This window comes from Solanum pennellii, chromosome 12 (assembly GCF_001406875.1).
Source record: "Solanum pennellii chromosome 12, SPENNV200".
NCBI lineage: Eukaryota > Viridiplantae > Streptophyta > Magnoliopsida > Solanales > Solanaceae > Solanum > Solanum pennellii.
The window spans coordinates 17563332-17577286 of record NC_028648.1 but is presented as its reverse complement, the minus strand read 5'-3'; the positions used below and the strand labels follow the sequence as shown (position 1 = coordinate 17577286).

General features: G+C 33.3%; 1 protein-coding gene across 2 annotated transcripts in view; it reads left to right on the top strand.

Annotated features, from left to right (window-relative positions):
* The first annotated feature begins 13128 nt into the window (after positions 1-13128).
* LOC107007041 (serine/threonine-protein kinase STN7, chloroplastic) overlaps positions 13129-13955 on the top strand; it is a 13693-nt gene continuing 12866 nt past the window's right edge. Inside the window, exons 1-2 of one of the 2 annotated variants that reach the window (XM_027913401.1) lie at positions 13129-13646; positions 13719-13925. In XM_027913401.1, coding sequence (XP_027769202.1) covers positions 13275-13646; positions 13719-13925 — 579 coding nt within the window. In that variant the 5' untranslated portion in view covers positions 13129-13274. The remainder of the gene's footprint in view (positions 13647-13718; positions 13926-13955) is intronic. The other variant, XM_015205514.2, reaches the window with a different exon arrangement.

Here is a 13955-nt window from a genome sequence, read left to right as displayed (position 1 = left end):
AAGTTCAGAGAGTCGATTTCAGTACCCAAATTTCAGAAGTCTAAGTCTTTTGGAACGAGACCCCCTCGACGGCCCTTCGTGCCCATGACGGTCCGTCGTGGGTTCCGTCGACTCACACAGTTTTTCCAGAAATAAAATCTGCTGCTCAAAACGACTAAACAGGTCGTTACAGCAACATATATTCAAAGTGATATATTTCAAATCCCGAGACCACACCCAAGAAGATATGGCACTCTCACAGTGCAATCGGCGTACTTGACTTCTCGGAGGTCTTGTACAAGCCATTTCGTATCGTTCATCGCATATATACATATGAAAAGTTGTGTCGAATTAAAACTTTTCACAAACATTCAAATAGTCTTTTAAATCTCTTTCATATAAAATCCATAGAAAATACTAAGTCTCATTTCATCAAATCCTCGACACAAGATTACTTTGACACGACCAACACAATAGAAATATAGTACTACTAAGTCTATTACAATACTTCAATAAGAGAAATAAAAGACATCGATGCCCTTGAGTCAAATGAGGACATACTTCAACTTGCTTTATAATCCAAGCTTAGCTCCCAAAAGCACCTTAACCTATGAATCACTTAGAGATAGATTAAAGCATGGAATTAGTACAAACACATGTACTAAGTATGGCAAAATGCATAAAAATCATGAAAACCGACATTTAATGGAAATATGCTCTTTTTGATTTAAATATCATAATATAAGCATAAGAACAACATTTAACAACTTAGAAACACATAAGATAGCACTGAAGCAATTTATCATTTTAAGGACAACTTTACAGGGAACTAATTCACTGTTACAGTGAAAACCTTCACTGTTACAGTGAAGTCTATCGACTTCACATAGAATACTTTTTAGCATGTAATTCTCCCACTAAAAGCAATACTAAGACTCACTTAAGTAAGAAAAAGAAAGACCGCACATACACCCTCTCTAGGAACACCTAAATGATCCTTAAAACCACCCATAATGAGATATACACACTTACAATACGCAAAACTCATGAACATGAGATTCTCCTACAAAAGGTGATTCTAAGGTTCACTTGAGTGAGTTGTGAAATGACCGCCCATACAATCTCTTTCACACACACTTAAGAGATCCTTTAGATTGCCTAGGATAAGATCATTCTCACTTAACACAATAGCATTCATAGAGTATGACATTCACCTCCCAAAGGTTATCAAAAGACCTACTCAAGTAAATAAGGAAGAGAATGTGCATATTTGACCTCTTCAAGATTACCTAACTATTCCTTAAAACTACCTAAATTTGGATCATGTCTGTATAATCAACCAACTTTCCTAACTAAAGTCATTCTTAAGATTTATCTAGGTAAGATACGAAGTGACCATTCCTATGCCCTCTTCACACCTTAACTAGACAACCCTTAATTACTCTACATAAGTACTTATTCATTTAACATGCTATCTTATCTTACGTGATTACATTCATTAGTTCATTTAATAGACATTCATCACATAAAGAACATTCAAGTAATGGTCTTGGAGAAGACCTAGGGACTCAGTAACATCTTCAAAGCCTATTGTGCAATATCTAGAAAGCATCTTATATCACCACCTAAACTTCATAGAACTTCTCACAATACTAGTAGGTATCACATATGATGAGAATAGGTAATAACCAACACTGACCATGGTAGCAAAGCATGGAATCCAGAGTTGTAACCTACTCCGATGGAGGGTGTTATACTTGCCAATGGTAGAACTTGAACACATCCCATGTACGCACATGGTTAAGGAATATGAAGGGTTTCTTTGTACTATAGTCTCATTCTTCACTAGATCTACTTCCCAAACCATACTCACTCTGTGCTAGCCTTTGTTCTCATAGAGTAATTTACGTTAAAGGATCATACGAAGGGTTTCCATATGTAGTTCATAACCCGATCACATTCACCCTACCAAAGAGGTCCCCTAGGGATGCCTTACAATGGCGACCAAGATAGCTTAATGACTTTCCTAAGGATGATATGATGTCGTTCCATCCAACAAACCTTAAGTCCATCATTCATACAAGAAGGATACCATTACGGCTTTTGACTTCAAGGTTCATAACCTTACCACTAAGTTCAAGGTTTCACAAAAAGGACCTTCTTAGGATCATTCAAGGTATCATATCATTCATACATACAAGACTAAGAGTCTTTAGCATTCTAATTCAAGACATCTCATATTCACATTCATACATGTATCAAGTAAGGGACACAAGTCAACCACACAAGACACACCAATGACTTCACTTTAGCACATATTGCATATCATTCTAGAAGAACATAGGAATAACCATTATCATCTTTAATTCACCCTATACACTACCTATATCATCATCAATATAACCATCATAGAATCATATAGTCAAGTAGGAATAATCATGCATCAACTTTAAGACTACATACGCAAAGACATAGTCATAGAATAACATGATCACCTAATATCAATAGAAGAACACATAATTTAACATTACTCACATGTAGATAGATATGATAATACTTCACATAAATCAAATACACAAATCATCATAATACTTCAAATAGTGCCGACAAGGCCATATCTTCAATATACATAAAGTAAAGCCAACAAGGCCACATCATTCACATAGCACCGCGACCATAAGTGGACCATACCAATCACAACATAATTCAAAAGCTACATTACAAAAAATAAAGAGAATTAGGGAAGCTTACCACTTTTCCATTCACACCACTTCAATCCATTGCTAAATCATCCAATTCAATACCATAAGGCCCTTACCCATGGCCATGAACATCAATTCAATACAAAAACTATAATATTCAATGAATCTATGTCAATTAAATATAGTTTTATCAATATAATACAACTTATACATCAGCTGAATACAATTCTTATATTATTCAATAGCCCATAGAAAACTACACTAGAATTTATAAGCATTAAGTTAATATCAAGTCAACCATAATGTAGTCAAAAACTAGGGTTCATCAATTAGACGGGTTCATAGGTAAATTGAGTTAAAATAATCTAATTAACATCAATATGATCAATATATAATGATTCAAAACCTTTAATGCAAGAACCCATGGGTAGATCATAAAATTGGACAACTTCATCTTTGAAAACTTTAGAAATCTCTTTGAATTTTCGGCTCCTTGATGAATAGAGTTTCAAGGATAAAAAACCATAACTCAATGATGTTAATCCACCAATTTGATGAAGAATTACCACTCAAATCTCCAATCCATGCTCTTACTTGAGTTTTGGCTTCAATGAAGTTCTAGAGAATTTCTTAGAGATTTTGGGGTTTCGATTTGGAAGAATGAATTCATCTAGGTATTTAGGACTTATATATACACTTAAAATACCCCTAAGTAAACACCAAAACTCTTATTTGTACGTTGGGTGACCAATTCAACCTTGCAACTTACAGTAAAGCTGCACAGGGACAGACCTCACCAACGACTGACCCTCAACGGACCGTTTGTCCATAAATGGATCGTCATGTATGGTCGTCGTTTGGATAAGAGGCTGTCCATTAGGATATTGATATCCCTAGTCTAATTCTTTACCAGCGACTCTCATCAACGGGCCATTGACTAGCCAACGAGCCATCGTTTGCCTCAGTCGATTGGGACTGGTCTTGACAGCCTTTGGCTCTAGGAAAGGTCATTCCTCAAGGACCCTTGGTTGATCCTTAAGGACTTTTTCCCGGATGTTTCCAACCCTAATATGTTCGTATACGAGTTTAATACCTTCCACATTAATTTAATCCAAAATTAACATATAAAACTCAACGAGACATGCCAAGAGACACAAGGTCATTTAAAGGCAAATCTTTCGAACAACATGGACGTTCTTAGACGTTTGACCTCCAAACTTCATTAAACTTGACACACTGCATATAAAAACTATAAACAATCATATACGGGCCTCGTTAACTCATTAAACACACATATAGGCACATAACATCACATGAGGCACATAGATTACTAGTAGTCGAACGTCTTGGTCGTTTCTTGACGTTTGACTTCCAATTCACCTAAATCTCAAGACACTACATCAATACCACCTTATAAAACATTTTAGGATCTTGTACCCTCATGAAAAACATTTTAGGCTCTAGGTTCACCTAAATCATTTTAGAGATGTCACATATATGTTGTCAAATATCTCCTTTCTATTGGGAAACATGCAGATAATTCTGTGATTTTTTATGACAGATATTATATATATTGCCACATGTCACCTTTATTTTTGGGCACATACAAATAATTGTGTGATTTTTTCATAACAAAAGCTATATATGTTGCCACAAATACCACATTTATTCCTTTCCAACATAATTGACATTTGCTCCAATAAAATAATAATAATAATTAATATTTTCAACAAAAATATCACTTTACTAATTGTTTTTTTATAACTTATCAACAAAAAGGTAATTCACAATGGTATAAATAACCATCAAAATTAAATATAATCAATGGTGGTAACCATAACATTTTCATCTAGACATATGAACTTTACTTTTTTAGGTCTAGGGCTATGTAGGTCTTCATTGTAACTAGTATAGTCACTTTGAGCCTTTCAAATCCCATAATCTTATAGGAGTGAAGCATATCTCATGCTAAGGAATTGAGAAATAACTCCACAAAATAGTACTTGTAGTTCATCACTCAAAAACTCTTTATATGCAGCATTAAAAAGTCCACAATCACTTTATGGTATACCAATAATTAGAAAATATAATAAACTGAATATTAACTTCACATTTCGAACATGGTAAGATAAGAAAAATAATGTGATACCTAAAAACTATTTCTTGCTTGTTGGTAAATACTAGTAACATGTATGACTTCAGATGGGTGAGATTTGTTCTTGCCTTGGTAAGATTCAAGAATTGACTAGTTGGTTCAATCTTTTTGCTCAAAAAATCCGCTGGATCTAAGGTACATTGGCAATATTGTAGACAATTTCTGAATCTCAGTGCACAATTTTCTGTTAGTCCTAGATGAGGACATCAAATCACACACCTTTATATGTCGTTCCTTCAATACAATGACAACCAAGACCCAATGAAACTCACTATTACAATTTACAGGGACATAAACCTCATCTATGAGGTTCCAAGACAGTCCAGTAGGTATACTAAACCCTTTGATATGATAGTAAATAATATTTTTGGTATGATAGTGTATGTCATATGAAGAGAAAGGGATAAGATAAGATTTCATAATGGGAGCATGAACACTGATGGAGTTTTGAAGAAAATTGTAATGCATATATCAAGAGTCAGACCAAGGTGAAATGGAAGAATTCACTTCAACATCTCAATGTCTACCCTTGGATTCAGTTTAGCTATATATAGTATTGAATTGTTGTTATATTTAGATTGTATCGTACAGAAGGTTATAGGTTAGTGGATTTTATTTGTATTATGAGTGAGTAGGTAGTCCGATACTACTTTGTTTGTAAAGATACAATTTTGATTATGAATGATATATGCATGTTACAAAAAAAATCTTTTGATAGTGTCAACGATTTTATTCTCATTTTGAGGAAAACATTGGCATTGCCAATGTATGTTTTAAAAACTAATTAGTAGTGGTATATCGATATTTAGAATGACTCCGGTGCTTCGAATTCTTTCGTAAATAGTACAAAATTACATCCACATGCTTCACTGATGCATCAACAAGTGTATTTTTGTATCAAGTATTTATGTTTATCCATGTCTAAGTGGGCATGAATTTATCTCATTAGTCCAACACTTATTGGGTTGAGACATTACGTAGAACTCATCCTTCTTCTTCGAAAATGCAATTACAAAGTCAAGTTGTTTGAATCCAAATTTCTAGCAATTGACTAAGTACTAATCATCCTTGTCTCTTCTATATTTGTGTAAACATTAAGAAGTTAACATCAAGAAGTACTAATAATTTAGTGGACATCAATAAGTACTAATAATTGTTGAATGAGATTACATTTTTGCATGATGCTTGTAAAGACCCTTGTTTATCCATTGTGAGAATGATGACATTATTTTAGTTGGACACTCGCCGATAAAGTTAAAACCTTCAAATGGATATTGTTGTTTCTTCACAAGTAACATCTTTCTTCTCTTTTTGTTGCTCTTTCTCTTCCTCTTTATCTTTCATTTTTTTCCTCTCTTCTTCTCTTTCTCTTTCTCTTGCTCCTTGTCTTTTGCGATTGAGGAAGATACTAGAGCAGTAGTCATTGGTTTTTTTTTGTTTTACTAGTTATAGATAGTGATTGAGAAATTGATTTTTTTAACCTCCTACACTTCAAAGTTGTGAAATCTTAATGGATGTATGGAGATCAATATTATATGTCATTTCCTTAAAAATATTAATGATTTATTTAAAATGGCTAGTAAAATATTCATGTTTCTGTTCATATTCTTCACATCAACAAGAAGAGCATTTGACGTTAGATGAGGAAGCATCACTAGCACAAGATTGAGTTGTTGCCATAGATAATTTCTTTGTGACATTTTATATACTAGGTAAATAGAAAAGATTGAGAGTTTACAATTGATCATGCAATAATAAGGGTAGCAATTTATACTTATCGTGACACATATGAGCATTTTGTTACCACAAATATACGTTTTGTTGAATCAAATGAATCTTCTGTTTCCACAAATGAATCTTTTATTTTAATATATGTAACCTGTTACCACAGATGATCATTTTGTTTCTCTAAAATATAGGTGACATGTTTCAACATATGATAACTATGTTGGAATATGTATCAACATATCACTAATATGTTGCAACATATGACACATCTTTTAACAAATGAAATATATTTTGGAAAACTAAACAAGATTATATTTCTGCAATCATTTGAATAAAATGTTCACACAAAAAAAAAAGAAACAAAAATGACTCTTTACTGAACAACAACAATGCATATGCATTTCCTCAAAATTAGAATTGTTTTTGGATTTGTCGATTTTCTTTCAAAAACAAAAATAATAGGTACAATTAAACCATTTTTCAACTTTCACATATGATTTATTATTCATTAAACCAATAAAAAGACTTAGTATCAAGAATGTGTTGTTCTAAAATTGTAAAATCTTTCAAAAAAATGACTTACCCATTTTAAGTCGAACACGACCTCCAGTTCAGAAAGAGAGAGTGACGGCCAAAGTTAAGGAGGAAGATAATGGGGAGAATATTTGTTGATTTACTCGGATGTTTTAAGGAAGAAGAAGCAGAAGATCAGAACGTTGGAGAAGAAGAAGAAAGACAGTGTTCTAATTTCTTTTACTTTTTAATGGTTTGGATAGAATTAAAGTATTTGAAAAAACTAGTATTTTTTATATTTATAAAAGATTAGAAAGTTTTGAAAATATTAATTTGGTCCCAGATTAAATTAAGTACATTTTGAAGTGGATTTGACTATTTCTTGGTCAAAGTTTCGCCCAAACAAAACCAAGACTTAATTGACACCTTTTATTGAATGACAAGGTTGGTTGGAGTTTCCAAGTGAAAAGAATTGAAGAAAATTGAAATAGGTGAAGATGATTGCAACAATACTTTGAAAAGATGAATTCATTGAGCCAAATTGACCATACCTCAACCCTTTGCCTATTTACAATGTTAAAGACCCTTGAGATCCTAGATGAACTAGGTTATGTGATGATCGGAAAATAATGTCAAACCTATGGGATGAAATATGTATGCATTTTTCTTTTAGAGAGTGAGAGTTGTATTGAATCCTAACGTTTTTATTGAATCGCTTCCTGAGACATGAAATCATTCTTATAAGAGGTCACTTGAATGCATTTGTTAAAACATGGTTTCCACTAAAAATAAGCAATAGTGAGCTTGAGATTAAATTAATATTGGCTAGTCATCATTTGAAACTTTTTGATCATGATTGAGCAATGCTTATTCTTTTCATTAGTCTTTTCGTGACACTTGCATATTAGCTCTCATTGAGAACTCTTGTATACACTCTTGTTTAACTGATTATTTTATTGATTTACATGAGGACAAGAAAAGGTTTAAGCTGAGGGTATTGATTAGTGGTACATTTACACTCATTTAAGTCCTTTTTAGTTCAACAATTAGTGTCCTCGATGCCTAATGTTGTCATGATATGATGATATTTTCATGTTATACAATAGTGGAATTCAATGGATAAGGTAAGTACTAAACCACCCGAAGAGATGCTAGAAATGTTGAAATTGTGTTTAAAAAAACCCCAAGCTGAAGCTTGCCAAAAGAGAAATGTGAATGGCTGATATGAAGCTTACAGTACTTGATAAAAAGAGGTCAAGTCAAGTTGGCGAAGAAAGAAAAATTTGGCGTTTTGCTGAAGAGAAAAAAGGGTCTGAGTTTTTGCACCAAATGTCAAAAACTTCAAAGTTAAAATGAAGGTCGAGAAAGCGATAAAGGTGTTCATCGGCAACATGATGAATATGAAAGGTGTACTTGGTTGAGTTTTCCAGTTGAGGATTAAATTATCAGAAGCTTGAGACTATAAAAGGGCAAGCGGAAGGACCTAAGGATGATTAGTCGAATGTGTTATTTGAGTCTGACAAATCTCACTGAACAAGTCGCGAAATAGGTATGAATTTATTTGTGGGGAGTCTATAAATAGTTAATTAAAGAGAGAGTAAGTAACTTTTAAACATTAAAAATTTTAGACATTGAGTTAAAGCTTTTTCCCCATTCTCATTAGTGTTTAGGGTTTTTGATATATTTATAATCAACACTTAGAGTGTTAAATTCAAAGTGAGTCTTGAAGATTGGCTTAATCCACTTTGGGTAAAATCTCTTTTCATTTAATGTGTGTCTAAAACTCCAAAGGTCTAGGGGTGCGATTATGGGGTTGGGTGTTGATATATTTTAGTGGCTTTGGTGTCTTCCTCTGTTTTAATCACAAATTCAAACAGTTTAACATGAAATTAATTGATGAGTTAAGATTTCCAGCTTAGCCCTAGGTCTGATCTTCGACTGATGCCCTAAAGGGATTAATAGTAGTGATTAAATAGTTTTATTCTTGCAATCTGGATTTTGTTTCTATGTTCTCACTTGAAGAAGGGTTTGTAGGCATATCTTTGTTGATAAATATGCTTGAAATATATTATTATAAAGTAATTAGTTTATGTGTAAGTTGCATAAATGAGATCGAAGGAGATTTTGTGCTATGTTACTTTGAGATCGAAATAATATTTGTATCAATAATGATCACCTAGATTTTTTAGCAAGCACGTTAACCTCTTTATTAAATCAATGCTAACCCCCACACTCCTAGATTGGTTCTTAACTATATTCCCCTATTTTTATTAGTTTAATGGTTACTGTCAACTCATAACTATTTTCATTAAACTTGATGGAGTTATTCCACCCTTTGTCTAGTAGCTACCCAATTTCCTAATTGAATTCTTCGCACTATATCACTCCCTTTGGGATTAGATCCCGACTCTTAGTTGGGTTTTTATTGCTTACAACCTCTTATTATCTTACTTCTTTCGAGGATAAATTGAGTGTTGTCAATGGGGCATATCATAAATTTGTAATACGGTAAAAAAAGAAAAATGCCCAAAAGTGACTAGAAAAACTGACACAAGACATAACCCTGCACTTGAGGTCATCTATACAGGAGCTAGTAAGTATAGAAAGACAAAATGTAAAAGAACTTACCAAGAAAAATAGAAAACATAAGTTAGTACAAAAGAGAGAAAGAAACAAGTCTATGAACGACACAAGCTCACGACAATCTGAATATATGATGGCCAAGGTAGATTCGACGCTCACTGAGGGTGGGTCATACTAGGAGCTACATCAGAAGAAGATGAAGAAATGTAGTCTGAGTACAAAAACATGATATACTGTGTAGGCATAATAGGTTGACCAAGCTCAGAAAGATTAATGTATTATTGAAGCACGATGATACTAGAAAATCAAGGATAAATTCAGAGATACGACAACCATACTACGGAGAACATGTAAACTATATTAGTAATTCAGTCACATGCTAGACCTAAAATACAAAGTAACTCAAGTATACACAATAGCCAAATCACACAATGATGCAACAAAACTAACGAAATAGAGAAAAGTAAGAAGCTCAAAAGAAACATCAACTGCCTGGAATAGTGCCTCGAACTTGGTATTAGAGTACCAATAACCCAAATATATGTCAACGCGCCACCCAGAATAATACCTTAGACTTATCATTCAATATAGATAGCAACATGTACCTAATATCTAAGTTAATGGGCCACCCATAATGGTACGCCATACTTATTGGTGCAAAAGTATCCAAAAGTACAAGAAATCAAGTAAATGAGCATGTTTAACATTTTATGTCATAAAAGTCTCAAGGTCTACTATATCATTAGAATAACTAATCTTTTTTACTAATACCAAGTCTTTTTTCTAGCAATGAGCCTTCAAGTTCAACAACCACATTCAAAAATCATAAAGAATCCCAAAGCTTCACATCAAATCTTCACACACCAAACACATATTCGGGTAATTCCCATCATAGTACAGACATACTAACCTGGGAGTCTAGATTGTCCACCCTCACGACCTTGGGCCCAATAATCAAATAATCAGGTATGGAAGCTCAATAATAACCATAAACAACCAACAATTCAATCAAAGCACAAATACATGGTAACCTAAGTTTCACGTCACCTAGAAGACAATTCTAAGGATATTGAACGATACAATAAAAAAGGATCAACCCAAACTTAGCCTTTTCAAGGCTAAATCTACACTAAACACCTAGTAACGGGTTATAAGTCGACTAAGTTTTAATAAGCACAAACTAACCCTAATTTTTGACTTAATCAAACAATACTACTTGAAATAAATTTTATCTTATAAGCCAAGTGTATAAAAGAGAAACAATAACCAACCTCAAGGTTCAAAACACATTTGAACATTCACTCTAGTGCTTTTCCATTCCGGAGATCCTGAAACACCTGGCAAGCTATTAAGAACATAATGGGCAAATCAATACAAGACTAACGACTTCCATATTAGAAATGCAAAATACAACCAGAATCAGGTAAAAATACGAACATCTAATGACATTACATAATTATCAAAAAAAATTGTCAACCTGTTCCCCTCAGAGTGAGGGTCACATGCCCTAAAGATGGGCAAAATGGAGTTCATTTTGGACCTCAAGTGGTCTAAAGATTTAAAAAAGGAATTACGGTCAATATTGAAATTAAATTATGAAAATAAAGCTTGAATCAAGTTTAAATAGTGAAAAGGAGGAAATTTACTTTGAATCGCTTGATTTGGTGAAGATTTGAGCAAGAAAGCCCTTGATGAAGCTCTACTTTTAATGGGTTTCTTCCGTGAAGAAATTAAAAAGAAAAGTGATTAATCCTAGTGATAACCGCAAAGAGATCATATGGTCTCTCAAGCGACCATTTTTTTGCCAACAACATGCCGTAAATGTGGTCCCCATCTAAGATACGGCTACCGCATAGGCAGCTACCAGGCTGCAAAAGCGGCGATCTTGTCACAAGAGTGTCCCCCTGCCCCTTGGTTCCTCTTGCTAATGCGGCCCCTTGGCCGCTTAAGCAACCACCTCAGAAGTGACCGAGGGTCGCCAATAGTGATTGCACGAGAGCCTGCATAAGTAATTTGGAGTATAAATCTCCAAATCCTCAAATGACCCCTCAAAATCATACAGGGTTATAAACAATAAAAACTAAAAACGCTAACCATTTAAAATGATATTCTGAACTCAACGAGATCGATAAAATAGCCAGCAGTGCCCCGTCCCGCATAGACTCGCTTCACCTCGCCCCACTTATTCTATCTTTTTTCTTTTTGAACTAACAAAATATTAAAATATAAAATTATAACATGCCTTTCAAATAATTGTTAATCTTATAATGCAAAAAATGTTAAACTATTAAAAAAATTGTAATAAAAATATTGCATTTATCTATTCTATATAATAACTACACAAATTGGTGAAATGAAAAAACGGCGAAAATAAAGAGACAAAAAGAGACTAACTATTTACCAAAAAAATATCGTTCAATGTGAATCCAGTGAATTGGAGAACTAAACGTGAAGAATCGGACAAAATTATTCGTTGTAGGCAAATGCGAACCCCTAATTTGAATACTAGGGGTGCACCAATATTATGAGTTGAAGAATCATAAAATGTGGGGGTAGCTGAAATCAAACTGCAGTCGTGTGATTGATCACATTGCTTTGTACTAGCAGTACTAACTGCCTTTTATTCTCTCCGTGATGACAAATTTATTTATATTTTAATTTCTTTCAGCTTTTCAAAGGATATACATACATATTTTTTCGAAGTTAACGGATGCACTTGCACTCCCACCTTTAAAAAAAATTAATGCTAAATTATGAAGAGTAAATTAAAACATCAGATATGTTTGTCATCCTACAAATATAATTAGTTATTTTCTTTTTCCTAATCGAAAATATATATAATCGATATATTTACTTATCGTAGAGTCAATACTAATAATTCATTTATATAAAATGAAATCTATAACATTTTTTAGCTACAATTTTATTTAACCTCCATAAAACAATAATCCGCCCCATTTACATCAATTTTCTGAAATGATTATTTCAATATGCCCAACAGAGCCTTAAAGTCGCACCCAGTTTTGGTCCTTAACGGTTCACTTTTCAATTTAAATAATAAAAAATGCTTATAAAATAAATATATGACTTATCCAACAATTTGACGCGATAATATAATAATTTAACTTCATAAATGCTCATAACATAGAAACAATAATAACTAGAAGTATACAAGTGTAACACAAAAGAAATTTAGAGAAATATGGTTCTTACTTTAAGTTTATGACATTTTATATAATGTGAAGTTGTGATATCAAAGTCGGCTAAAGAAAAAATGTAATAGGTAGTAAAATATTGAGATTATTATTAAATAAATATGTGTACAGGTAAAATAATAAATTACTAACATGTGAATGTGTTATTCAATATTTTTTTAGATTGGATTTATAAATGGGTTCATTTTGTGCACACCCTAGACTAGATATTTATAAACTTGGGTGATGGAAACCGTTTGGTTATATCGAGATGTAATGTGTCATTTGTGGCTATGGATTTTCGCCAATCCAATCAACCACTTACCTCCACAAAAAGAAAAGAAAAAAAAAAAGAGCACCTGTAAAAACAGTCAGTTATTGAAAGGAAAATCTTGGTAAAGAAAGCATAAGAGTTTGGGAATGGCTGCAGTTGGCATAGGTGGTGTAGTACTCCATTCTTCATTTCTGGGGAAGAAACTGGGGATTTTGAAGCCGTTATGTTTGTCGATACGATTGAAGAAACAATGTAATTTTTCAATTTGCAGTAGCTCTGTACATGATCTTTTTGTTGGAGTTGGGGTAGGACTACCCTGTACTGTAATGGAGTGTGGTGATATAATTTATAGAAGCACACTACCCAAGTCAAATGGGATCACAGTTACAGTTCCTGGGGTTATTTTGGCTTTGGGTACCCTCTCTTACCTCTGGGCTACTCCTGGTGTTGCTCCTGGTTTCTTTGATATGTTTGTTCTTGCCTTTATTGAAAGATTCTTTCGACCTATTTATAAGAAGGTACCGTTTACTTATCTTCTTTGTTCCCCCAAATTCTTTATCTTATCTTGTTTTGTTTTATTTTGTTTGCAGGATGATATTGTATTGGGAAAGAAACTTGGTGAGGGATCTTTTGGTTCTGTTTATAGAGTTTCTTTGGCAAGAAAGCCATCATCAAAACCTGCTGATTTAGTCTTAAAAAAGGCAACTGAATATGGAGCAGTGGAAATATGGATGAATGAGCGTGTGCGTAGAGCTTGTGCTAATAGTTGTGCTGATTTTCTTTATGGTTTTCGAGAGGTACACTTGTTGTTCAATCATATATATATA